Source organism: Lodderomyces beijingensis (genome assembly GCF_963989305.1).
Source record: "Lodderomyces beijingensis strain CBS 14171 genome assembly, chromosome: 5".
NCBI lineage: Eukaryota > Fungi > Ascomycota > Pichiomycetes > Serinales > Debaryomycetaceae > Lodderomyces > Lodderomyces beijingensis.
Window position 1 is genome coordinate 1,796,752 of NC_089974.1, and position 26,073 is coordinate 1,822,824.

General features: G+C 51.4%; 8 protein-coding genes across 8 annotated transcripts; 4 read left to right on the plus strand and 4 right to left on the minus strand. All coding sequences in view use genetic code 12, as the record gives it.

Annotated features, from left to right (window-relative positions):
• Position 1: 1 nt before the first annotated feature.
• LODBEIA_P46580 (uncharacterized protein) lies at positions 2-1,525 on the minus strand (the record flags this gene model as incomplete). The annotated part of the gene is made up of 1 exon (XM_066974903.1): positions 2-1,525. One exon carries the CDS (start codon positions 1,523-1,525, stop codon positions 2-4), a length of 1,524 nt encoding a protein of 507 aa, XP_066831596.1.
• A 1,257-nt stretch (positions 1,526-2,782) lies between these two features.
• Positions 2,783-3,802, minus strand: LODBEIA_P46590 (uncharacterized protein; the record flags this gene model as incomplete). The annotated part of the gene is made up of 1 exon (XM_066974904.1): positions 2,783-3,802. The coding sequence occupies one exon, from the start codon at positions 3,800-3,802 to the stop codon at positions 2,783-2,785; it is 1,020 nt and encodes a 339-aa protein (XP_066831597.1).
• Positions 3,803-4,083: 281 nt separating this feature from the next.
• Positions 4,084-5,538, minus strand: LODBEIA_P46600 (uncharacterized protein; the record flags this gene model as incomplete). The annotated part of the gene is made up of 1 exon (XM_066974906.1): positions 4,084-5,538. One exon carries the CDS (start codon positions 5,536-5,538, stop codon positions 4,084-4,086), a length of 1,455 nt encoding a protein of 484 aa, XP_066831598.1.
• A 2,184-nt stretch (positions 5,539-7,722) lies between these two features.
• LODBEIA_P46610 (uncharacterized protein) lies at positions 7,723-8,712 on the plus strand (the record flags this gene model as incomplete). Its single annotated transcript, XM_066974907.1, has 1 exon — positions 7,723-8,712. One exon carries the CDS (start codon positions 7,723-7,725, stop codon positions 8,710-8,712), a length of 990 nt encoding a protein of 329 aa, XP_066831599.1.
• A 4,105-nt stretch (positions 8,713-12,817) lies between these two features.
• Positions 12,818-14,434, plus strand: LODBEIA_P46620 (uncharacterized protein; the record flags this gene model as incomplete). The annotated part of the gene is made up of 1 exon (XM_066974908.1): positions 12,818-14,434. The coding sequence occupies one exon, from the start codon at positions 12,818-12,820 to the stop codon at positions 14,432-14,434; it is 1,617 nt and encodes a 538-aa protein (XP_066831600.1).
• Positions 14,435-21,014: 6,580 nt separating this feature from the next.
• Positions 21,015-21,608, plus strand: LODBEIA_P46630 (uncharacterized protein; the record flags this gene model as incomplete). The annotated part of the gene is made up of 2 exons (XM_066974909.1): positions 21,015-21,266; positions 21,315-21,608. The coding sequence occupies 2 exons, from the start codon at positions 21,015-21,017 to the stop codon at positions 21,606-21,608; spliced, it is 546 nt and encodes a 181-aa protein (XP_066831601.1).
• A 38-nt stretch (positions 21,609-21,646) lies between these two features.
• LODBEIA_P46640 (uncharacterized protein) lies at positions 21,647-22,144 on the plus strand (the record flags this gene model as incomplete). The annotated part of the gene is made up of 2 exons (XM_066974910.1): positions 21,647-22,057; positions 22,106-22,144. The coding sequence occupies 2 exons, from the start codon at positions 21,647-21,649 to the stop codon at positions 22,142-22,144; spliced, it is 450 nt and encodes a 149-aa protein (XP_066831602.1).
• A 1,854-nt stretch (positions 22,145-23,998) lies between these two features.
• LODBEIA_P46650 (uncharacterized protein) lies at positions 23,999-26,017 on the minus strand (the record flags this gene model as incomplete). Its single annotated transcript, XM_066974911.1, has 1 exon — positions 23,999-26,017. One exon carries the CDS (start codon positions 26,015-26,017, stop codon positions 23,999-24,001), a length of 2,019 nt encoding a protein of 672 aa, XP_066831603.1.
• Between the last annotated feature and the right edge of the window lie 56 nt (positions 26,018-26,073).

The window sequence follows — 26,073 nt, forward strand, 5'->3', positions numbered from 1 at the left end:
TTCAACTTGTCAAAAAACTTGCGTTCCTATAGAAATCTAGCATCGGGTTCTCGCCGCTCTTGGTGCTTGTGGCGTTTACATCTGCCCATTTCTCTAGGAATTCCCGATGTGTGCTGATCTTTGGGATTTTTCCAGTGATTTGCTTGTACAACTCCTCGGCCATTTCAAAGTCTGTGGCAAACATGATATCAAAGTAGCCCTGTTGAACCATGTAAGTTCTAACATCGATGGTATCCCCATTCAAGATAGTCTGGACAACGGGGCCATTGTATCCAGCAATGGTGTTGGGCAAGTAGTGAAAGTCGGAGCTGATCAACGAGTGGTTGGGAAACCTGTGCTTGAGGATGTTGAAAAACTTGACTAGCCTGGTTGGAATGTATTCTGCCGTTGTCAAGTCATCATTGAACGGAAGAACCAGGTTTTTCAATTTCACCATGGTGGGCGATTCAAAGAGCGGATGTACTTGTTTGAACAAGCTTTTCAAGTTTTCAACTTTGGCGTTGAAACTTGATGACTGCAAGATCGAAAGCTTACCGCTTTCTCGGAGTTGCAAGTATGCTTTGGAGTACTCACTGAGTTCGGGCGTGAAGAACTGGTAAAAGTCGCCCTGCTTGTCGATCAAAACCTTGCCCTCTAGCGGCTCCCCCGAGTGCATGTCGTACTTGATGACATCGTGGGCAAAATTGTCAAAGACCTCCAACGCGATGAAAAAACACGGCTCATCGACAACCTTGTCCCAGTCAAAGATGGATTTGTTGAAAATCTCCAACTTGTCTGCGCTGAGGCCCTCTGACTGGAGCCTCTTTTGATACGATTTGGCTTGCTTCTCAGCTAGTTGATTGGATATTTCAATGATTTTATACTGTGTCCTGTCGTATATTTCCGGCTCCTGCTGCTTTATATAGTTGAGGATGTTGCACATGAGTGTACCATTACCTCCACCCATCTCGTATATGACCAAGTCTTCATACGGATAGCTTCCGTTGAGTTTGTAGTTGAGTAAAATATATCGAGCAAGGCTCTCGCCGTAGTGCGGATTGAACAATTCGGTTGGAGTGTGCCACAATTGCAAGGATTTGGACTTTGGGTCGGCCTTGGGGTACGACTGCCTCCAGTTCTCCACAAAGTCATCGACATCTGCCACGTCGGAGTATTTGAATGGTTTGTCCGGTTGAAAAATCTCCACTTCTTTCAGGAAATACCCGTAATGTTTGTTGTACAACAGATCCTCAATAAAGTCTGCGGAGGACATGAGCACCCCTTTAGGTCGTGTTTTCCGGTTCCGCTGCTGAGCCGAGGTGATGGTTGGATACGACCTGTAGACATCGTTGACAGATTTTTCAAACGGGAAATTGACTGCTTGCTGATAGATCAATTGGATTGGATTGAGCGGCCGCTTGTACGACGGCACTTTGAAGGAGTATGTGTTTGGAGAGATTGAATATTCATAGTGAGTCTTTTTCGGAGGCGGAGGCAACACCGACTTGAGTTTTCCTCGAAACAAATGTCGCCGTATAGTCAACATTATGGTGTTTGAGAAAACCCCGATACGCGACGGTGGGGTTTTTTTTTGGTTTTTTTCTTTTCGATTTGATGAAACCGAGCCTCTTGCGCGCACTTGGAATTTTGTGTTGATTGTAAAAATCGCACCAGCTGAGGTGTAAATGTAGATTTTTGCGGCCGTTCCAGAAAGAAAGATGAAGAAATCAACGGAAGGAGGGGATTAAATTGGAGACAAGGGCTGCTTGCAAGAGTGGACATTTCTCTACAAACGGGCTGCAAATAGCTAATGTGAAGTGGTAAGGGCTGGGCGAACGTGCACTGCCAAAGTAGCTTGTCAACATCAAGTCGGTTCACTTAGCATTGTAGTTGATCTCAAATACTATAAAACGAAACCGGAATCTTTCTTATCAGTCTTTATCTTTCTGGTATCAACTCTGCTTGGGTATTATTGGTTCAGTGATTTTTTTGTTGGTGCGCTATTTCGAGATGCGCTCATTGGAAACTTTGGTTGAGATTGATGCAAAAATCCCGGCTTCTCCAAGTTATCAACCAATTGGGTCAGATGGGTCTACTGGATTTCTCCCTGGATTGTAAATGAAACCACCAGTAGCGTCACTGTTCGAATTGAACAAGGCCTGACTTCGCAGAAGACCCAACTATGCAGAAACCAAGAGACCCTGAGAGAAAGAGAAGCAGAAATAATGACGTCGAACTGATTGAGGGATGCAAACTATAGTGAGATGGTCACGTGGTGGGGGAAATTGTTGAGTGCTCGCACCGCTGGAGGGAGGACTAAACGATAAAGAATTAGTGGTGGATGTTTGGTTTATATTTGAGTCCGATACTCTCTTGGGTAATGGTGCACGAACCTGGAGTACCTGCATTATGGCATTGTGTAGTGAGCGAGAATGATGACATGGGAAAAGAAAACCGATTGTGAGCTCTTTTTTCTCTCCGTTTTGTGTACACGACCCGGCGCGAAAGAAGATGAGTTGAAGCGAGAGTTGACAGAAAAATTTCAGTCTCGCGACGGTTGCGCGTGCGAGGTCTCATTGGATCAAACCGAAGAAGACAAACTTTGAGGAGGTATAGGACAATATCAACACAGGGTGTGGAGTTTTGAGTAGATGGGTTTTGCTTGGAATCTAGCCATAGAGAACAGTCTTGAAACTTGGCAGTATTGGAGCCAATCCGAGGTTTAGCCAATTCCTGATTTTCACGGTGAAACCCCATCGTGAAACAGTCACCAATTGCACCTCCAAGGCCTTGTATTGCTTCTCTACACCCTCCAAAGTTCGAGGATAACAGTGCTTACTTGACAAAGATAAACATCAGAACTACAAAGAGTGAAGGGCCGACTTGCCTCAGCAAACTTTCGAGTACACCAATCGGCTGGCCTTCCTCCAACCCAGGAGCGAGAGCTGTCTCGAGCTCCATACCAATCAACTAATTCATCCTCGCTCGCGTGGTCTACCTCAAACTGGGTCTTGCTTCTCACCGACTTTGGGCTGAGCTCGTCCAAGGGCATGAACTGGTTCAACTTCTCCGGCAACAGCTCGTACGAGTGCGCGGGCCTGTACTTGAGTGCGCGGGGCAGCAACAGCGTGATTGAGGGGGGGCGCTCCAGGGGTCCCGGCAGCAACAGCCTGATGGAAGGAACACTTGGGTCCACCTGCGGGTGGAACTTGGGAGGTGCCGGAAAACTGCTTGGCTCGACTTGCGCCTCAAACTTCCCCGGAGGATTGCTTGGTTCAACCTGCGGCTCAAGCTTGCTTGGCCTGGGGCCTGTCTCAAAAGGGGGCACCACTGCAGCCCTTGCGCCGTTGGTCTCAGGCTGCACTGGGGTTGACACTGGCGCGCCGTTGGTCTCTGGCACCAGTGCAGCCTTTGGGGGCGGCGCCTTGTCTGGCTGTGGGGTTGCCCTTGGCGGCGCCTTGTCTGGGAGGTAACTCCGTCTTCTGTCCAGCACCGGGCTCGTTGGCTGGTACTTGGCCGACTTGGTGGACGTCTGGGGGAGCTGCGGCTGGTAAGGGTTGGGTCTGGGCTCAGATGAACTAGGTCTCCGATGGGGTGACTTCGCGGGGCCCCCGGCATTAGCCAAGAGCGGTTGAACATCTCGAGCCTTGCTGGCTCTGGCCACTGGCCTCTGGGGGAGCTTCACCGGGGCGGCGCGGCGCGGGGGGCGCCGCTTCTCGAGACTCTCGGGGAAGTCAAAGAGGTTCAGCTTGGGCTCCGGCTCCGGCTCCAAGAACTCGTCGTCGAGCAACCCGTCAAGCTCAAAGGTGGTGGACTCGGACATTGATGAAGAGAAGAGGAAGTGGAGTGGACAGCGAGGTGTGGACAAAATGAACTTACACGGTAGCGTAATCCTACAGCAAACACCGACCAACTTGTGCAGCGCGAGAAACATTGGACACAGCCTATACAATCGACCTATACAATCAACTTGTACTGCTACTGCAACCTACCACGAAACACCGAACACCAACCACCTACCAACCACCTACCAACCACCTACCAACCACCTATCAACTTGTGCAGCCCGCACCGCAGCACACCTGCCGGCGTGCTGCTACGCTGCTAAGTTTCTACACTCTTCGCCCGCTTCTTGTCCCCCCCCGCCTCCCTCCTCTTCCGCTTCCTCGGCCGCACCTCCCCCTGCGGGTACACCGCCGCCAGCAACTGCGCCAACTTAACCGTCCTGATCGACACAAAGTGCTCCCCCGGCTTATACTCCGGCCAGCCCTTGCACACGGAAAAGAAGTCGGCACACCCTGAAGAAATGTCAAGCACCTTCTCCGACAACACGAGGCCGATATAGTAGAGACTGACACAGTACTCTCCAGCCTCCAAGGAATCTCCTGTGGTGGTCCCACACTCTTGCAACGCCTCCGCCGTTGCAACTCTCTGCTCAAACGATCTTGGAAACGGCCGCGCGAGCTGCACCCCCGGCACCACCTCGAGCTTCCCCACGAGAAACCTGATCTTCGACTCGCACCAGCCGTGGAAGTGGAGCTCCTCCCCTTTGGAAGCCACTGCAATACAAAGGTAGAACCGGAACCGGTGGAAGAAGTCGTGCCGGGCGAGCAACTCTGGCAAACCAAGGGACCTCCCCCGCTCCAACTCCTCAAGGATCACCGCCATGGTGGATTTGGTGATGTTATGCGTCGCGCACATCAGGGGGTACGCGGGGGTGATCACCGGCATCCTGTGAAGTCGATCCCCAGGGTAGAGCAACGGGTTCCACACTCGTAACGGCCCGGAGAGGATCGGCTTGAGGAGCACCGGCTGCGGCCAGGCCCACTGGGAAAAGATCTGGAAGAACTTGGACACGATGGTGGCGGCGACGGCGTTGGGGTAGAGCTGGCACACTCTCGCCACGAGCATGGCCCAGGCGACGCCGCCGGGGTAGCCGTAGACGTTGCCGTAGATGCCTCTTTCCATGGCCCATATTTTTATAAGTCTGAGGGCGTACTTGAAGGACTGGGGCTTGGGGACGAGCTGGAGGATCTCGTCGGTGACGCGGGTGCCGTTGAGAGCGCGCATGTCCAGGGCGTCGGCGGTCTTGAGGACCTCGTCGGACAACACGAGGGAGGAGGTGATCTTGGGGACGCTGAGCCGGGCGAAGAGGAGGTCGATGGAGACGTTTTTCTTCATCTTGATGACGGGGACAAAGGCGTCCACCACGGGGACTATCTCGGAAAACAGGTTGTCCTTTAGAATTTTTGGGAACTCGGTGAAGAAGTGGTCCCTGGTGATGTTCTTTGGGAACACGAGCAAGGCGTCGATGTCGGAGTCGGGGGAGTAGACGCCGAGGCGGTAGGAGCCGAAGGTGAACAACTTGGAGCCGTGGGGGGAGAACCGGTTGGCCAAAGCTTGGAGCTCGGTGAGAACGGCGGCTCGTTTCTTTGTGGCTGTTTCAGTCTCAAACGAGGATCGCAGTTTGAGTTCTTTGATGAGGAGGTCATTGGCTTGGACGTCCTCGGGGGTAGGGGGGTCCAACAGTATGGGCGGGGTCACGCCGAGGGAAGCCATTGGTGTGTGGTTGGTAAGACTTTGCGCTGTTTTTCTGCGAACTTTTGAAGATTTGAAACTCGCTGAAAACACTTCAAATGCCTTTCTATTGTATAGTTTGAGGCTCCGCGAGTAAGCCAATAGTCTTAGAATTCAGTAAGCTTGAGAATTGAATGAGTTAGCGCAGTTTTGAAGTTGAGGGTTCAGACCACTGCCAGGGGTATAGAGCTGGCTCTCAGCAGTAGCCTCATAGTCTCAAAAGTAGCTCAAGTTGGGAATTGAAGGAGATAGAGAGGTTCAAAGTTAAGACTTAACATACTTAACACTAACACTTTAGTTAACACTAAGACTTCACTCCGTTTTTCTGCGAAAACTTAGTGAACTTTTGAAAACCGCTGAAAACACTTCAAATCCATCTTGAATGTACTCTCCAGACCCCCACGAGTCGTCCCATAGCCTTGAAATTGAGATATCTTGAAAACTGAAGGAGCTGGAGATGTCATAGTTGCGGTGTATGGACCGTTTCACCCCCGGGGTTTGACTTCCAAAATGCCAACCTTGATGAAACTGAAAAGTGCTCCATTCGGGGTCCCGCCTACACCAAAATGCTTGTAAAGAGGTGGCAAGCAACATTAGTGAGACACCTAACAGCGGTTCGCGAGATTGAAGGAGTTAGCGCAGCCTCGAAGCTGAGTGTTCAACTGCATCTCTAGTGTGTAGAGCTGGCTCTTGGCAGTAGCCCTGTGGTCTCAAAAGTAGATAAGCTTGAAAATTGAACTAGTTAGGGAGGTCCCAAGTTAGCACTAAGACTTCACTCCATTTTTCTGCCAATTTTTGAAGATTTGAAAATCGCTGAAAACGGTGAAACTACATCTCTAATGGATAGTTTGAGGCTCCACGAGTCGCCCTGTAGCCTCAGAATTGAAAAAGGGTGGAGACTGAGTGAGTTGGAGAAGCCTCAATTAAGTGTCGCGTGACCTTAAGACCAACTACTGTGACAATACTTAAGATTCCAAACTTTCTCAAAACGATTCAGATAAAATCCTAGCGTATAGAGGAGACCTAGATGAGTCTCCCAGTGGTGTCAGATTTCAAAACGGTTGAGAACTGAGGGAGTTCGTTCAGTGTTCAAGTTGGTGATTCAAGTACACTACCAATGTACTCTCCAGACTCTCAGGAGTAACGTAGTGGTCGCAGTTTTCAAAAAGAAGCAGATCTGAGGGAAGTAGCGCAGTTTCCAAGATGGTGATTCAATTCCACTCTTGTTGTATAAAGCCGACTCCCAGCAGTAACCCTATACCCTCAGAATTGAAAAAGAGTGAGATTTGAGTGAGTTAGGGAGGTCCCAAGTTGGCAATGTTGGCGGGGTATGAACTGTTTCACCCTAGACTACTGACTTTCAAAATGGTGACTTTCATGAAACTGAAAACAGCTCCATTTTCACTCCCGCTTATACCAATCGACTCGTAGAGACTCCCCGAGCAACATTAGTATGGGGCACAACTTCTGAACTTGAGCCTGTGAAAAGTTGGAGGGTGTCCAAATTTCTGACCATGTCTAGAGCAACCGACCTCGCTGATAACAACTCAACCACGGTCCTATCTTATAGAGCAGGCCTCCCTGAGTCTTCCCGTGGCCTCAGAATTGACGTAGCTTAAAAATTGAACGAGTTAGAGAGGCTTCATGAAAACCGCTCAAAACGGATCAAATACATCTTGAATGTACTCTCCAGGCCTCCACGAGTCGTCCCATGGTCTCAGAAGTAACGTAGCTTGAAAACTGAGAGAGTTACAGAGGTCCCAAGTTGGCCAATGTTGGCGGGTCAGTGACTGTTTCACCCTAGACTACTGACTTGCAAAATCACAACTTTCATGAAACTGAAATCAGCTCCATTTCGGCTTTTGCCTATACCAATCGACTCGTAGAAACGCGGCGAGCAACATTAGTATGGGCCCCAACTTGTGAAATCCAACCTGTCAGAAGTTGGAGGTAGCCCAAGTTTGTGACCATGTCTGGTGACTTCAAACTTGCTCTCAACAGCTCAACCACAGTCCTATCTTATAGAGCAGCCTCTCCGCAGTCCTCCCGCGGTCTCAAAAGTAAGTTATCTTGAAAATTGAGCAAGCTAGGGAGGGTCAAAGTTGGGGCTCATTTTTTTCCCGTTGCGGAAAAAAACAGCAATCTTAACTCACTCTTCTCCTCACCATGTCCGACAACCGCAGCATACTCGTGAACCTCGTGTCCCAGCTCAAGGTGGGCATGGACTTGTCCAAGGTGACGCTCCCCACGTTCATCCTCGAGCCGAAGAGCATGTTGGAGCGCATCGCCAACCCGTTCCAGCTCCACCAATTACTTGAAGAGGCCGCCCGCGAGCCCACGGCGGAGGCCCGGTTCCTCGCCTTGGTCAAGTGGTACCTCGCGTCGTGGCACATCGCCCCCAAGGGGGTCAAGAAACCGCTCAACCCGGTGTTGGGCGAGTACTTCCGCTGCCGCTGGGGGGGGGCCTCCTACCTCGCGGAGCAGATCCTGCACCACCCGCCAAAACTGGCATACACTTACATCGATGAAGAGAATGACATTAGGGTCAGCGGGGTGGTGTGTCCCCAGAGTAGGTTCTTGGGCAACTCGTCGGCCGCTATTATGAAGGGGGAGTCGCGGATAGAGATCCGGGGGGAGGTGTACACCGCGACGCAGCCGAATGTTTATGCGCGGGGGATCCTCTTTGGGAAGATGCGGGTGGAATTGGGCGACGGGGTAAGTTTGGCAGGGAACGGGTATGAGTTGGTTTTGGAGTTCAAGACGAAGGGGTTTATTAGTGGGGAGTATGATGTTGTGGTGGGGGTTGTTAAGTTTGGGGGAAAAGAGATTTATAAAGTTTCTGGGAAGTGGCTGGACAGGGTGCTGGTGACGAGGTTGGCCACGGGGGAGACGTCTGAGTTGTTCAGGGTGGCGGGGGTGACCCCGGAGGAAGGTAGGGTTCCCGAAGATCAGGGGGCGATGGAGTCACGGAGGCTCTGGGGGAGCACGATTGAGGCGTTGGTGAGGGACGACCAGGAGGCCGCGACGAGGGAGAAGTCGAGGGTGGAGGAGCGGCAGAGGGAGGTGGCAAAAAGGAGGAGTGAGAGGGGCGAGGTGTTTGTGCCACACTTCTTTGACCTCGAGGGGGTGGCTCGAGGTGGAGTTAGTTACGATTAGATAGTTTAGAATTGAGTTGACTTTGACCCGCCGTAACTTCTCCAATATCGATGTTCATCACTTTTTGCTATCATGGGCTTCTTGTTCAGCTTTCTAGCTGTCGATTGGTAATAAGAACGTAAAAAACGGTTGAATATTGACAGAGTTAGAGAGCCTCAAAGGTGGACACTAAGAAAAGCACCCCCCGACTTGACAAAAATTTTTTTTCAAGTACCCCCCATCACTTGGAGCTTCGATAACTCCACCAATATTGATCCTCTTCAGTAGCTGCTTATACGAAATTAAAGAGCAAATCAAGGGCTTTCCAACGGTATTTGAATCGTCTAAAGAGGTTGAAGATTGGGAGAGTTACCCCGGCATAAAAGATTGGGGTTGGGCTAACATAGTCAATATCGCTGACCACCGCCAACTCTTATCACTGTCTTTTTATTCAGCTTTCTAGCTTTACGTCGGTACCGAGAACTTGAGCAGAGCTTGAATATTGAGCGAGTTACAGAAGCTCAAAGTTGAACATTAAGAAAAGCACCCCTCCGACTTAACAAATTGTTTTTTGAAGTAGCCCACTTGAGATCTCAATAGCTCACCCAGTAAGAGACCTTTTCAAACGCTGTTTTTACCATTCTGTAGAGCAAACAAAGGGCTTTCTACTAGTATTTTGATCTTGTAAAGAGCTTTAAAACTGAAAAAGTTACATTGACATCAATCTTGCACCTTCAGCAACAGAGTCAATATCGCTTCTCACCACCAACCGGCATTACCATCCTCTTATTCAGCTCTCTAGCTATTGATTGGTACCGAGAACGTAAAAACAGGTTAAAAACTGAGCGAGGTAGGGAAGCTCAAAAAACTACTAAGAAAAAAGACAGTAGAAAGACTTAATAAAATTTTTTTAAAGTAGTTCCACTTGGAGCTTCAATAACTCCACCAATACTAAACCTCTTCAAAAGCTGCTTATACGAAATTAAAGAGCAAACCAAGGGCTGTTCAACGGTATTTTGATCGTAGAAAGAGCGTAAAAACTGAGGGAGTGAACCCACGTTAACAGTTTGCACACGCAGTAACAGAGTCAATATTGCTCTTCATCTCTTTTGGCTATTACCATCTTCTTATTCAGCTCCCTAGCTGTCGATTGGTATAGAGATCGTAAAAATAGGTTGAAAACTGAGCGAGTTAGGGAACCTCAAAGTTGGGCACTAAGAAAAGACTTAACAAATTTTCTTCAAGTAGGTAAAGGCACCCCCACTTGCAACTTCAATAACTCAACCAATACTGAACGTTTTTAAAAGCTGTTTATACCGTTTTACAGAGCAAACAAAGGGCTTTCAAAAAATATATTGATCGTACAGAGAGGTTGAGAATTGGGAGAGCTGTATTGACATAAAGTTTGCATCCGCCGTGAAACGGTCAATATTGGTTTTCATCACTTTTAGTTATTACCATCATCTTATTCAGCTCTTCAGCTGTCGATTGGTACCGAGACCTTGAGGAGAGCGTGAAAACTGAGCGAGTTAGAGAAGCTCAAAGTTGGACTCGAGACAACAACTCTCAAAGTAGGTAAAGAGCGCACACTTTAGACCTCAATAACTCCGCCAATACTTAACCTTTTCCAAAGCTGCTTATATCAAAATACTGCTCAAATGAAGGGCTATCACCTCCAACTTACAACAATTAAAAAGGTTGAGATCTGAGAGAGTTACATACTAGCACCGCAATAACACAGAGAACCCCTCTCACAACAACTGTCATCACTGTCAGATTATTCAGCGTCTTAGCTTTAGATTGGTACAGAAACTCTTAGAATCCGTCAAAATTGGCATAGAAACTTGGCAAAATTTTCAAAGTCAGTAGAAATAACTCTAATACGAGACATTTTCAAAAGCCGGTGGTGTCAAAATAAAGACCAAACAAGGGGCTATCCAGCAGTATTTAGATCGTGTAAAGAGCTTGAGAATTGGGAAAGTTACATCGACATAAACAGTTGAGCCGAAATAACATCGCGCACCGAGCTGATTTCTAAAAGCCGCTATCACTATCCTTTTCTCCAGCGTTTGAGCTGTCGACTGGTACCGAGAGCTTGAAAAACGGTTGAATATTGAGAGAGTTAGGGAAGCTCAAAAAAACACTAAGAAAAGACTTAGCAAATTTTTTTCAAGTAGGTAAAGAGCCCCCACTTTAAGCTTCAATAGCTCCACCAATACTCAACCTCAAGGAGGTCTGCTTATACCAGCATAAAGAGCAAACAAAGGGCTGTCATTCTCAAGTTGCAGCATTTGAAAAGGTTTGAAACTGCGAAAGTTACATCGGCATAAAGACTTGGGATTGGGATAACATAGTCAATATTGCTGCTCTTCAACCGCCGCTATTCGCAGCTGCTTCCCCACTATTTTAGCTATCGATTGGTATTGAGATCTTGAACAGAGCTTGAATATTGAGAGAGTTAGGTGAGGTCAAAAAATACTAAGAAAAAAGACACTAGTGACTTGAAAAAAGTTTTTATAGTAGCACCCACTTGAAACCTCGATAACTCATCCAATAAGAGACCTTTCGCAAAGCCGCTGGTATCAAAATATAGCTCCGAAGCAGGGCTTTCAAACAATCTCTTCATCGTAAGAAGACGTTAAAATCTGAAAAAGTTGCATTGACGTAAACACTTGCTCTTGCAGTAACATTGCGACCATCGCCGGTCTCAAGCAGACGCCATCTCTATCAAAGTTCTCACTATTTCAGCTCCCGATTGGTAGCGAGAACTTGGAAAACTGTTGAAAACTGAGCGAGTTAGAGAAGGCCAAAAAAACACTTAAAAAAGACAACAAATTTTCAAAGAAGTAGGTAAAGAGCCCACTTGGAACCTCGATAACTCCACCGGTACTTTACCCACCGGTAATCTGCTTATACCATTCTACAGCGCAAATAAAGGGCTTTCCAACCATATCTTGATCATATAAAGAGCTTCAAAACTGGGAGACTTACGCTGACATAAAGACTAGCACCGGCACTAAATTAGCACACATCGCTCTTCACCACGGACCGTTATTCTTACGATCTTACTCAGCTGCTCGGCTTTCGATTAATACCAAGAACTTGAAAAACGGTTGAATATTGAGCGAGTTACAGGAGGTCAAAAAATACTAAGAAAGACTTTACAAATTTTCAAGGTAAGCAGCCCCCACTTGGAACCTCCATAACTCACCCATTAAGAGACCGTTGTAAACGCCGCTGGTGCCAAAATAAAGGTCAAACGCAGGGCTATCACCTTCAATTTACACCATCTAGAAAGCGTAAACACTGAGCGAGTTAGGCTACGCGAAAGATTTAGACTCGCCAGGACATCGCGAGCATCGCCGTTCACCACTAACGGTTATCACAATCATCTTATTCAGCGTACTAGCTCCAGATTGGTACCCAGACCTTAAAAAAAGGCTAAAAACTGAGCGAGTTAGAGAAGCTCTAATTGGACACTAAAAAGACTTAATTTCATAAGGCAGTGACAAAAGAGCCCCCACTTGAGACTTCAATATCTCACCCAATACGAGACCTTTCGAACAGCCGCTGGTATCAAAATAAAGAGCAAGAGCTGGGCTTTCGAATAGTACCTTGATCGTTTAAAGAGCTTGAGAATTGAGGGAGCTGCATTGTCATAAAAACTTGCACACGCAATAACACAGTCAATATCGCTGATCACTAGCAACAGCTATCACTATCATTTTATTCAGCTGTTCGGCTGTCGATTAAAACCAAGAACTTGAGCAGAGCTTGAATATTGAGTGAGTTAGGGAAACTCAAAGTTGGACACTAAAAAAGACAACAATTTCATAAGGCAGTGGCAAAAGTACCCCCGACTTGAAACTTCAATAGCTCCGCCAATACGAGACCTTAGTAGCAGCTGCTGGTGTCATAACAAAGCTCAGAAGCAGGGCTTTTCGATAGTAGCTCGCACTTTTTCAGAACTTGAGAACTGGAAGAGCTGCATTGACATAAAGATTTTGGATTGAGCTCACACAGTCGATATCGCTGCTCACCCCACGCCAAGCCACAGTCATACTCTCCAACTTTTCCGCTATCGACTGACACCCAGACCTTTGCAAAAGGAAGAATATTAACAGAGATGTCGCTCGAGGAGATCACCCAGCCCGGGCTCCCCATCCACCGCTGCCTCCAGCTCCTCGGCGAGCACGACAACATCGCCGTGCAGCACCGCCTCGTGCAGCGCCTCCAGGAGTACCCCGCCGCGGAGCTCGAGTTCTACATCCCGCAGCTCGTCGACCTCGTCACGCGCGGCTCGCGCGCGCTCGAGACGTTCCTCCTCGCGCACGCCGTGGCGCACCCGCACTTCAGCGTGGTCACCTTCTGGCGGTGCCAGGCGATCCTCCCCAACATCGCGCCCGCGCTCCTCCCCGCGCTCCGCGCGTTCCTCACGCGCCTCCAGCACGTCCTCTTCACCGACAACGAGGCGAAGGAGACGCGGTACACGCTCCTGGCGGTGGCGGTGGCCGCGTACACCACTTGCGTCGCCCTACCAGGGGCCACCATAGCGCCCATCCTCGCGCAGGAGTTGGGCTCGACCCTCGCCGGCGCCGACACCGGCTACACGCGGCGCGAGACCACGTTCATCATGCAGCTCCAGAACATCTCCCACCGGCTCGTGCAGTTGCCGAAGGAGGCGCGGCTGGCGGCGCTCCAGGCCGAGCTCGCGCTCCTCAACCAGCAGCTCCCCGGCGCGGGCGTGGACATCCCGCAGCTCGTCGACCACAAGATCGTGCGCCTTCCCGAGGCGGTGGTGTTGAGCCTGGCCGAGCGCGCGCCGTTTCTCTTGTTCCTCGAGTACCTCCGCGGCGACCCCGAGCTCGCGGACGAGGCCGACTTGGGCGAGCCCTTCCGCGCGCCGCCGCGCCCCGAGAGCACCGCGCAGGCCGCGCAGACGGTGGTGGCCGCGGCCATGATCGGGCAGCTCACGGACCCCGCGATCCGGGAGCGGCTCGTGGCGTCGCTCCGGGCGGAGGCCGCGGAGGAGACGTACGCGGAGCGGCGCGCGCGCATCCGCGCGCAGAGCCCGTGGGGGCGGTACCCCGGGTGGAGCTTGGCGTGCGTGATCGTCAAGACCGCGGCGGAGATAGTGGAGGAGGCGCGCGCGGCGCAGCTTGTGAGCATGATTGCGAGGGTGTACACGCGCGGGTGGGTGAAGGAGATGCGGGTGGTGCCGATCAGCGCGACGACGGCGCTCGTGGAGGTGATTGCCGCGCTGAGCATCCACGCGGTGAAGCGCGCGACGAGCCTCAAGGCGTACGTGCGCAACGTGGAGAACTTTGCGGTGTCGTTGGCGAGCTACTCGATCTTGTGCTACGTGATGCAGGTGAAGGACCGGCACAATGGGAATATTATGGTGGACGGGGAGGGGCATGTGGTGCATATTGATTTTGGGTTTGTGCTCGGGCGCGCGCCGGGGCCGTTCGAGGCGGCGCCGTTTAAGTTGACGGGGGAGTACGTGGAGATTTTGGGGGAGAAGTACGGGTTGTTTGTGGAGACGTGTAAGGTTTGTTTTAGGGATTTGCGGAGGGGGTGGGAAAGGTTGGCGCCGTTTATGGATGTGCGGAGGTTGCACTTGGAGTTGGATGAGGGGGAGGCGGAGGTGTTTGTGGAGCGGTTGATTGCGCAGAGCCGGGAGAGCTTGTCGACGAGGATATATGATAGGTATCAGTTGGTGACGCAGGGGATACTCCCGTAACCGACCCCGACTCCGATCCCGACCGGAGGGAGGGATTGGAGGAGGGAGCTCTAGTATAGCCCAATTCCGACCGGAGGGAGGGATTGGAAGTCAGTGACCAAACTCTGTCAAAACGGTCTGAATACATCACTACTGTATAGAGGGGACCTCCACGAGTCTTCCCATAGTCTCAGAATTTACTGAGCTTGAAAATTGAGGGAGTTAGTGAGGTGCGAAGTTGGCCATAGTTAAGTCACCATAGTTAGTGAAGTTTTCAAACTCGCTCAAAACGGCTCAAATAACTTCCTAGTGTATAGTCCAGACTTCCACGAGTCCAACCATAGTCTCAAAAGTAGCTCAAGTGAAGTACTGAAGAAGTTAGAGAGGGTTGAAGTTGCCCATAGTTAACACTAGTTAGTGGCCATAGTTAGTACATAGTTAACTGTGGCTCTATGATATTTTTGAAACTCGCCCAAAATGGTTCAAATAACTTCCTAAGGGGTAGTTCCAACTCCCACGAGTCTTCCCGTAGTCTTAGAATTGAGTCAAGTTGAGAACTGAAGAAGCTAGAGAGGTGTCAAGTTGCCATAGTTAAGTCACCATAGTTAGTGCCATAGTTAGTGAACTTTTCAAACTCGCTCAAAACGGCCCAGTTACATCTCTAGTGTATAGAGGGGACTCTCAGTAGTCGCCCCATAGTCTCAGAATTAACAGAGGTTGAAAATTGACGAAGTTAGAGAGGTGCCAAGTCACCATAGTTAAGTCACCATAGTTAACAGTAGTTAAGAGTCCATAGTTAGTGAACTTTTGAATATCGCTCAAAACGGTTCAAATAACTTCCTGAGGGGTAGTAGGGACTCCCACGAGTCTTCCCGTAGTCTCAGAATTAGATAAGGGTGAAAATTGAAGGAGTTAGAGAGGGTTGAAATTTCCCCATAGTTAACACCGGGGCTCTATTGAATTTTTGAAACTCGCTGAAAACACTTCAAATACACTTCTAGTGTTTAGTTTGAGGCTCTACGAGTCACCCTGTATTCTCAAAATTAGATACGCTTGAAAATTGAAGAAGTTATAGAGGTCCCAAGTAGGCCATAGTTAAGAGTCCATAGTTAGTGGCCATAGTTAGTGACTTCAAACTCGCTCAAAACACTTCAACCACCACTCTAATGTGTTGCCTGGGCTCCCACGAGTCTTCCTGTATTCTCAAAAGTTAGTGGGGGTGAGAATTGAGGAAGTTATAGAGGTTCAAAGTTGCCCCATAGTTAACACTGCGGCTCTCTTGAACTTTTCAAACTCGCTGAAAATCATTCAAACAACTTCCTGAGTGGTAGAGTGGACTCTCGTGAGTAACCCTATATTCTCAAAATTAAGTGGGGGTGAAAATTGAGTGAGTTGGAGAAGGGTGAAGTTCCCATAGTTAAGAGTCCATAGTTAGGAGTAGTTAGTGAGCTTTTGAAACTTGCCCAAAACGGTTCAAATACATTTCTAATGTATAGAGGAGGCCCCCGCGAGTCGAACCATAGTCTCAGAATTGACTCAAGTGAAGTACTGAATGAGTTCGTGCAGTTTCGACGTTGAGGGTTCAATTACCTTACTAGTGTATAGTTGAGACTCTCAGGAGTAACCCTGTGGTCTCAGAATTAGATGAACTTGAGAACTGAATGAGTTCGCGCAGTTTCGACGTTGAGCGTTCAAACACATTCCTAGTGTATAGAGCAGGCCTCCACCAGTAACCCCATAGTCTCAAAAGTAGGTCAAGTTCGAAATTGAAGAAGTTAGGGTGGGTCCAAGTTGGACCATAGTTAAGACTTCACATAGTTAACATAGTGAAGTTGGGGGTCATGACCCGACCGGAGGGAGGGTCGATAGTAGGTGAAAAATTGAAGTTGAGGGTTCAACCACATTCCTAGTGTATAGAGCAGGCCTCCACGAGTCACCCTGTAGCCTCAAAAGTGGGTCCAGGTGGATACTGGTGGAGTTAGGAAGAGGTGAAGTTGGCCATAGTTAACATAGTGAAGTTGGGGTCAACTTCGACTCTGAAAACTACTCTACCAACCTCAACTTGGACCCTGACCTCAACCTCAACTTCGACTTTGAAAACTACTTCACTGTCTCCAACTTGGACTCTGGTAACCACTTCAAGCTTCGACCTTGGACCCTGGTAACCACTTCAAGCTTCGACCTTGGACTCCAGCTTGGCCTCCAGCTTGGACTCTAACCACTGCTCCAGGCTTGGGCTCGACACTGTACTTCACTACTCCAGACTCTCCCTTGGCTCAACTTGGAGTCAGCTCACTGCTCACCACTCCACTTCAAGTTGGGCTCCACCTTGGACTCCACCTTGGACACAAGCTCCAGCTTGGACCTTAGCTTCGACTCTAACCACCACTCCACTGCCTCAGCTTGGACTCTAACCACTGCTCCAGCTTCGGCCTTGGTCTACCTTGGTTCAACTTGGACCTTAGGTTCCTGCTTCGACTCTGGGCATTGCTCCAGCTTGGACTCTGGAGACTCTACTATAAGCTCAAGCTTGGACTCCAGACACTGCTTCACTGCTCCAGTCTCTAGCTTGGACTCCAGCTTGGACTTGGACACCACTCCACTGGTTTCAGCTTCGACCTAGGTGCTAGCTTGGACTTCGACTCTCACCTCCAGCTTGGACTTCGACTCTCACCTCCAGCTTGGACTTCGACTCTCACCACCAGCTTGGACTCTCTACCTAGCTTCAGCTTGGTGACCTCACCCTCCCTTACCTTGTGCTGTAGACTTGGGCTCGGCTTGGTCCTTAGCCCTTAGCTCCAGCTTGGACTTGGGCTCTAAGAATCTTGGTTCCACCCTTGACTACCACTCCACTGCTCCAGCTTGGACTTGGACACCACTCCACTGCTCCAGCTTGGACTTGGACACCACTCCACTGGTTTCGGCTTCGACCTTGGAATTAGCTTGGACTCTGGCTACAAGCTCCAGCTTGGTCTCTAACCACTACTACTACAGGCTCTCGGTTCTCACTTTAAACTTCTCCACTGCTCCAGCTTGGGCTCTTGGCACCACCTCCAGCTTCGACCTTGGCCTCAGCGTAGACCTTGGAACTAGCTTGACTCTGCCCACTAGCTTGGACCCGGGCTCCAGCTTGGACTCTGGGAACTACTTGACTGCTCCAGCTTGGACCCGGGCTCCAGCTCCAGCCTCAGCTTGGAGTTGACTCTTGACTACTCCACTACCTCCAGCTTCACACTCTTGACACAGTCCTACTTTCTCTACTATCTTCCTTGATCCCATGACCCCTCCCTGCGGTTGGGGTTGGACTCTTGGACCCACCTCCAGTCTCTTGGTTTCAGCTTGGTCTGTTCACTGAAACTACTCCGCTCCAGCTTGGGCTCTGGACTTCTCCTCCAGCTTGACCTCTGTCCTCTACCTTGGCTCAACTTGGAGTCTAGCCACCACTCAAGCTTGGACTCTGCCCACTGCTCACTGCTCACCACTCCACTGCCTAGGCTTGTGCTCTGGACTCTGCCACAAGCTCACTTCCTCACTGCTCCAGGTTGGACCATAACCACTTCAGTATCTTGGCTTCAGCTTGGTGAACTCACCTTACCTTGACCTCTGTCCACTCCTACTAGCTCACTGGAACTGCTTTACCTGAAGCTTGGACTTGGCTCAAGCTTGGACCCTAGGCTACAGCTTGGACTCGGACCCTAGGCCACAGCTTGGACCTGGACCCTAGGCTTCAGCTTGGACTCCACTTCCAGCTTGGACTCCACCTCCAGCTTGGACTCCAACTTCAAGCTCCACCTTGGTCACTCTCCTAGAAGCTCTGTCTTCGCTACAGCTTGGACTTGGACTCTAACCACTACTTCACTGCTCCCCGCTCACTGCTGCAGCTTGGACTTGCCCACTCTACTACTGTCTCCGGTTTGAACTCTGCTCACTCTCCTCCAGGCTCACTGCTTCTCCCTTGGTTCAGCTTGGACCCTTGGCACCAGCTTCAGTTTAGACTCAGGTCACCACTCCACTGTCTCCAGCTTTGACTCTGGGCACTAGCTTGAACTCTGGCTGCAAGCTCCAACTTGACTCCCCAACACTCCACTAGAAGCTCCAGGATTTACCTTGGACTCAGCTTGGACTCTCCAGCTTCAACTCTGGACACAGGCTTTAGCTTGGACTCTACCCTGAGACTCCAGCTCTGACTCCTAGACTCTTGACTTCAGGTTGGACTCTCAGCTACAGCTTGGACTTCGGCTCTTAGACTTGGGCTCTTAGCTACAGTTTGGACCCTAAACTCCTGTCTCCAGCTTGGTTCAACTTGGACTTGGACTCTTGGTTCCAGCTTGGACTCTTGGCTCCACCACTCTTGACTGCAGCTTGACTTCAGGTTGGGCTCTTGGCTACAGCTTGGGCTTCGACTCTTAGACTTGGGCTCTTGGCTACAGCTTGGACTCTGGGCTCTTGGTTCAACTTGGACTCTGGACACGAGCTTGGACTCTTGGTTTGAGCTTGGACTCAGCGCCAGGTTGGACTCTTCCACTAGCTTGGACTCTAGCTTGGACTCTGACTCTTGGTAAGGTTGGACTCTGGGCACCACTCCAGATTGGACCTTGGTCACCACCTCCACCTTGGTTCAGCTTGGATTCTGAACTCTGAACTCTAACCACCACTTCAAGGTTGGACCCTGTCCTCTACCTTAGGCTCCAGCTTGGACCCTGGCCACAAGCTTGGACTCCTGCCACCACCTCCAGGTTGGACTCCACTCTTGACTACACGCTCTCGGTTCAGCTTGGACTCTTGGCTTTGGCTTGGAGCTGACTCTTGACTACTACCTCCAGCTTCACTCTTGGAACTGCCCCCCCAGCTTCCCTCTTGACACTACCTCCCGCTTCACTCTTGACACTGCCCCCCAGCTCCAGCCTTAGTTTGGAGTTGACTCTTGACACTGCTCCACCAGCCTTAGTTTGAGTGGTTGACTCTTGACTACTACCTCCCCCTTCACACTCTTGACCACTCTACCACCTCCACCTACACTCTTGACACAGCTCCCCAGCTACTGCTCTAACCTCAGTTTGGAGTTGACACTGCTCTCCAGCTACTGCCTTGGTTTGGAGTTGACACTTGACTGCTCCACTAACCTTGGTTTGGAGTTGACACTCTTGACACTACTCTCCAGCTCCAGCTCTAACCTTGGTTTGGAATCATGACTCTTGACTGTTCTACAAGCTCCATCTACTGCCTTGACACTGTTCCACTCCCTCGAGCATCTTCCTTGACACAGTCCTACCACCTTCAGCATCTTCCTTGGACCCTGGGTTCAGCTTGGACTGGCCACTCTCCTACTAGCTCTCAGACACCGGCTCCAGCTTCTTGGTTCAGCGTGGACGGGCCACTCTCCTACTAGCTCTCAGACACTGGCTCCAGCTTCTTGGTTCAGCGTGGACGGGCCACTCTCCTACTAGCTCTCAGACACTGGCTCCAGCTTCTTGGTTCAGCGTGGGGGAGGTGAGGGTGTTGACATCGAAGACACAACACTTGGTAACCAAGCCACCAGGCTGGAGCTGAGGGTTAAGTCTTACACTGCTCAAATTGGGGGAGACTTGACCTCGAGTAGTCTCAGTCTTGTTGAGAGCTTAGTCTTCTTACTGGCTGGACTTGCTCAAACTGGGCTAGTCGGTCAATCTGGAACTGAGAGTCAACTCTTCTTACTGGCTGAGCTTGCTCAAACTGGGGCTACTCGGCTCAATCTGGAACTGAGAGTTAAGTCTTCTTACTGGTTGGACTTGCTCAAACTGGGGCTACTCGGCTCTAGTTGGAACTGAGAGCTAAGTCTGTACTTACATTGGTCAATCTTGGCTACTCGGCTCAGTTTGGTTGAGAGTCAACTCTTCTTACACTGGTTGAACTTGCTCAACCTTGGGTGGGCTTGACCAGAGAAGTCTCAGACTGTAAACTGAGAGCTAAGTCTTCTTACTGGTTGAACTTGCTCAAGCTTGGGTGGTCTGGTCACCAAGTCACCAGTTCGGAACTGAGAGCTAAGTCTCTCTGAACTTGCTCAACCTGGAACTACAGTAGTCGGCTCAGTCTGGAACTGAGAGCTCAGTCTTCTCACTGGTTGAACTTGGCTACACTGTCCAACCTGGAACTACAGTAGTCGGCTCAGTCTGGAACTGAGAGCTCAGTCTTCTCACTGGTTGAACTTGGCTACACTGTCCAACCTGGAACTACAGTAGTCGGCTCAGTGAGATTGAGAGCTAGTCTTCTCACCGGTTGAACTTGGACTAGACTGGGTGGTCTGTCAACGAAGCCACCAGCTTAAGCTAGTTGAGAGTTAAGCCTGTCTTACTGGTTGAACTTGCCCAAACTGAGGTAGACTGTTTCAGCCTGCTAGAGTCTCACTCTGTAAACCAGCGTTTGCCACGGCTCCAGACTACTAGTGCTCCCTGTTGTCGTTGTGAGCTCTGCCCGTTTCAATTAACCTAAAGCAGCTTTCTCGGCTGGCTGGGGCTCAGCTACCACGTTTGAAACTAGAGTTAATAACAAGGGTAGCGCGCCCCCCTTTATAACCCCAGAAAATATCTCAGAAATTATTTTTTCTCCCCCCCCTCGCTTCACCATGTACTCCTTCAGCTTCCCCAAGACCAGCCCCAGGCAGCCCCGCGGCGTCAAGAGCCTCACCACCGCCGAGTCCTTCCCTGCCAGCTCCACCAATGTGAGGTCCACCGGGTTCACCACCTTTGTTGACGGCGCCCCACCCAAGAACACCTTCCGCTCGCGCAACAGCTTTGTCATTGCCAGGGGCGCCCTCTCGTGCATGATGCGGGAGAAGAAGTCCAACTTCACGCTGGTTTCCAAAAGCGCAGCAAGTGTATGTACCGAGGCCATGTCTAGTTGTTCCGCTACTAACCTCCTCTAGCTCTGGGCTGCGGCCGGCCGCCCGTTCAAGCTGTACTTTGAGTATCTCTCCCTCCTCGAGTCGATCTGGCACGACCGCAAGCAGTCGATGTTCGCCCCTGCTCCTACAGCAAACTTGAGCTACACTGAGTTGTTCCAGCCGAGTAAGCGCGCGGCCACAGGGGGAGGCACCAGGCTCAAGTTCAGACTCAACCCTGCTAAAAAGGTGCAAAAGAAACGTGCAGCGCCACTGTTTCAGGTTAAGGGTGCGCTTAATTGCCGCTGGGGGATCGTGACTGAGGATATATTTAGATAGCGCGCCGGAATAAACAGTTTTCTTTTTCTTTTCTCACCATGAACCTGGAATTGGACAGCGGATTGGCATTGCTACGGAGCCTCGGGGAGCTCGACAAGGCCCTTGGGGTCGGCGACTCTGGCGACGACACCGCGTTGAACATGATCAACCCGTGTGTCTCCTGGAGCGTGGGCAAGCTCCCGGCGACTTTGGAGAAACTCAAGGGGTACAGCTGTGAGGAGGCGGCGGTGGTAAGCGCCGCAAGACCTCACTTTGCGATGAGAAAAGTGTCCATTGCGGTGACCAATGCGGACTCCCAGGGCAAACCGAGGCAAACGAGACAACGGTTGAGTGACAGAGCAAAGTACTTGCTCGAGCTGGCGTTTGACAGAAAGTCGGCTCCAAACAAGAAGGAGAGGGAGCTCCTCGCGGAGAAGTGCGGCATCACTCCTTTGCAGGTGAGAGTCTGGGTATGTAAAGATCGAGACACGGTGGAGAGCTGATACTAACTGCGGCAGTTTACGAACCAGCGGATGCGCAAGAAGAAGAATTGGTGACAGGGTGGAGCGCATCGGCTACATAGGAAGATACTCTGAGGCGCTGGATAGACTACATAGGCCCCGTCTTGAAATACGATGTCTGAGGTATAGTAGCACCTATGTTACAAGCGCGTTTCAGCTCTGAAACTTACCAGTAGAAGCCAGTGCCTCTTACAGTGGACTCAGCTGAGAGAGCCCCTCCTCCAATTGAAGGGGTAAACCGCGAGGAAGCAGCCAGCTGCACCAAGCTCGGCAGCTAGACAAGCCACGCTGGAGGTGCTAGTGTTTGTAAGTCTGGCTTAACCGTGATGAGGTTCACTACTAAGTCAATGATCACCTCATGCTCTCAGTTGTAAGTTGGAAGGAGAATGTGTGTGCTAACATTGAGAATAGCAGGTTGCCCAATCTCCTGAGTTGGACAAAGCTAGAGGTCGGTCCAAGAGTCGGCGATGAATCAATCGACCAATTTTGAAGAGGACGCTGAGTGAACAATGACCGCTCCACTGAGATTGAATATACACCATGTAATAGTGTAGACCTGCCAACCGTTGTAACTGCCAAGGTTGAAGCTCTGAGCCAGAACTGGCCACGCTGGGGCCAGGCTTGTCAACTCTCAGCCGGCCTTGGTCATTGCTGAAGTCGGTCTAAGTTTGAGTCAGCTCTGAGACTCACACACTGGTTGAAAGCCGCCCTCTACACACTTTCGCAAAGTTCAACTGAGCAGCAAGGTGACCCAATGTTGGCCCAGCACTCTAGTCTCCGCAACAGGGCGAAGCTAAGCAGTCCTCCAGAGTCCACCACACTCAGTTTCTGAACTGGCGCCCCCTATAGCAACTCTCTAGTTTCCGCGACCTTTGAAACCGGGCGAAGTGGCAACTTTACATACCTCCAGAGTCCACCAAGCTCCGTTTCTAAACTCCCCCCCCTCTAGCAACTCTCTAGTTCCACAACCTTTGAAACCGGGCAAAGTAGCAAAGCTGAGCGGACTTCCAGGGTCCTCCAAACTCAGTTTCTAAACTGGCGCCCCCTTCTAGCAACTCTCACGTTCGGCAACCTTTGAAAGTAGCAAAGCTAAGCAGTCCGCCAGAGTCCACCAACCTCCGTTTCTAAACTGAGCGACCCTCTAGCACCTCTCTAGTTTCGGCAACCTTTGAAACCGGGCTAAGCTGGAACTTTACATTCCACCAGAGTCCACCAACCTCAGTTGCTTAACTGGGCGACCCTCCAGCAACTCTCTCGTTTCGGCAACCTTTGAAACCGGACTAAGCAGTAACCTTACCAAGCTCAGTTTCTAAACTGGGCCCCCCTGGCATTGAGAAGAAGCTATGGTACACATGGTCAGTCGTAAAGACAAGTTCAGTGTTCATGTGCACCCTACACAATGGCGATGTCAGAACAAAGTGGTACGAGCTCTAGAGGTTAAGTACGTTTGTATCATTTTGGGGAGCAGTCAAGTCACTACTCGCTCCAGACTTAGATACCTCTACACGCTACAGTTTTGAAAGTAAAGACTTAATGTGAGCTTGGCCAAGATTAGCTACAGCCAGCCCCGTTGAAACCGGGCAAGTTTAAGCTACTAGTGTGGTAACAAGTATCAGGATTCAAAACCAACCCTCTATTCAAGTCTCCAAGTCTTGGAGGCTAGAGACCTCAACCAACGCAGTGTCGATGGTGAGCTCCCGGACTCCCTCTATTCACTGCTCAAAGTTTGAAGCGACAACTGCAGGAGTGCAATGAGGTAACTTCAGCTTGCGGAGCCAGCCAAAGTTAGCGGCCCCTTAGGGGGAGCGCTCAGCCCACTCTCCCGGACTTTGCAGCCCCCTCTATTCACGAAAACAAGTAGAGCCTGTGGGCCGCGCTTTTGCGCTTCGCTTATAGCAGCCTCTGGGTTCTTTCCCTCACCTGCTGCAACGCCCGCCGCATGTGGCGGTTCCGCTTGGCGAGGCGCGCCACCCACTGCACCAGGGTATGGCCGCCCCCCCGCTGCAACTCGGCGAGAATCTCGTGGCACGACTTGGCCTTGAGCGTGAACGGGTAGTCGAGGTGCTCCGCCGTTGCTAGGAAGGCGTCCAAGTGTGCGATTCGCTTGTCGATGGGCAACTCGCGGTGGTGCAATATCGCCCGCACGATGGCGGGGAACTGGCCACGGAGCTCCATTTTGCGGCCGCAGTGCTGCTGCAAGAGCATCCCCGCGGCGGCCACGTCGCTGGCGACGACGCTGTAGAGGTGCCAGTGCCGCGCCCAGTAGGCAGGCTCAACGTGGGGGAGGATCTCGGCAAACACCGCCAACCTGTTCTCTTTCCTCGCCACGAACCGAAACACATCATAGGCAATGGCCTTGTATAAATATGCGGCGGCCTGCGGGTCGGCGGCAAGAAAAAACTGAGGCGAGTGGAGGACTTGGAAGATGAGGTTGTGCGCGCGCGCTAGGCTTCTGGGTTCTAGCACCGACACCGCCTGGGCAAACGAGCGAAAGGAGTTGTGCAAGAGGGACCTCTGGGTGGTGGCCATTGCGCGGAGCGACTGCTTTAGTGATACTCCCGGTGATAGCAGCTGTAGGAGCGCGTTCACGATGTTGAGGAGGAGCGTGGGGGATAGTAGGTGCGCCCGGCACAACGCCGACCGGTGGAGCTCGAGGAGAAACCCTCGGGCGGCATTGGGGGTGGAGGCGAGGGATACTAGGTGGCGCTCCTCCACCCGCCCCAGCTTGCAGAAGTTGGTAATCAAGAACCGGGAGACCCGCGGGTGGCGGTGGTAATGCCTAATAAGCTCCATGTACTGTTTGGAGTCTAGCTCCAACGCCTCCAACACCTCAACGACATTAATATCTGGGACTGCCCTGAGCAACGGGACAATCGAGGAGCCTGGGGCCACCCTGGAAAGGCACTTGGAGGCTACCCCAGGGGTTAGCCTAGGTGCGGCCAAGATGTACGCCTCCCGCACGTCCTCGTCGCTTCCCTCTAGCACCCTCTCCACGAGCTTGTTCACCAACGCGGGGGACTTTTGGTACACGCGTAGCACCGCCAAGGGGTCCACCCCGACGTTCATCAAGTAGACCACATCGACGTCGGCGAGGGCAACCGGGGGGCGAAGCACGGAGGCGAGGGCGCCTCGCAACAGCTCGGGGGCCGGGGACTCCCGCAAGGTGGTGCTGTGGTCAAAGCTGGGACAAACCGAGGTGACCCAGCCGGGCGCCCTCAAGACATCCTCAAAGTGGGCCAACACGGCGGCAGTCTCATCGTCCCTGGCCACCTGCATGGCTCGTTTAAGACCGAGCAACGGAGGGTCTTGTGGCGCTCTCGCCAACACCTCCTCCGCCGTGGCCACACGCTGCAACTCCCGCCACGCCAGTTTGAGCCTCCCCGGGTCCACCCCGAGCGTATACCCCACCGCCTTTGACACCTGCACGCCGAACGAGCGGTTTTCATAACCGTCGGGCATCGCCAAGGCAAAGTCCACCGCCGCGCAGCGGTTGGACATCCGTGCCACCGCCGATAGAAGCTCATCCACGTCGCTCAAGCTCCCGCGCACGAACAAGTCCCAGCACTGGGGGTAGCACCTGTGGAAAAGCAACCGCTGGAGGAGCACGCCTCGTGAGTGGGCGTCAGTGCATAGCGGCTCGGTGTAGAGGTACACCTGCGGGTGGAGGAGGTGCACGGGGGAGGCCAAAATGGCGGCGGCCTTGTTCTGCGGGTCGAGACATAGTTGTAGTTGCTTGGTGAGGCCCGGGAGGTGCCTGATGTATGGCTGTATGGGCGAGATCACGTCCTGCGCCGAGACAGTGGCGGCGATGTAGGAGGCGATGGCATCGGAAAGGGACGCCTGGCGCAGCCTCGCCAGACTCAAGCATCGAGAACAAACAAACCAGACACTGGGGTGCAACCATCGCATCGGTGATGGGACCAGGGGCTGGGACCAGGGGCCTGGGTTTATGATGATGGACGGTG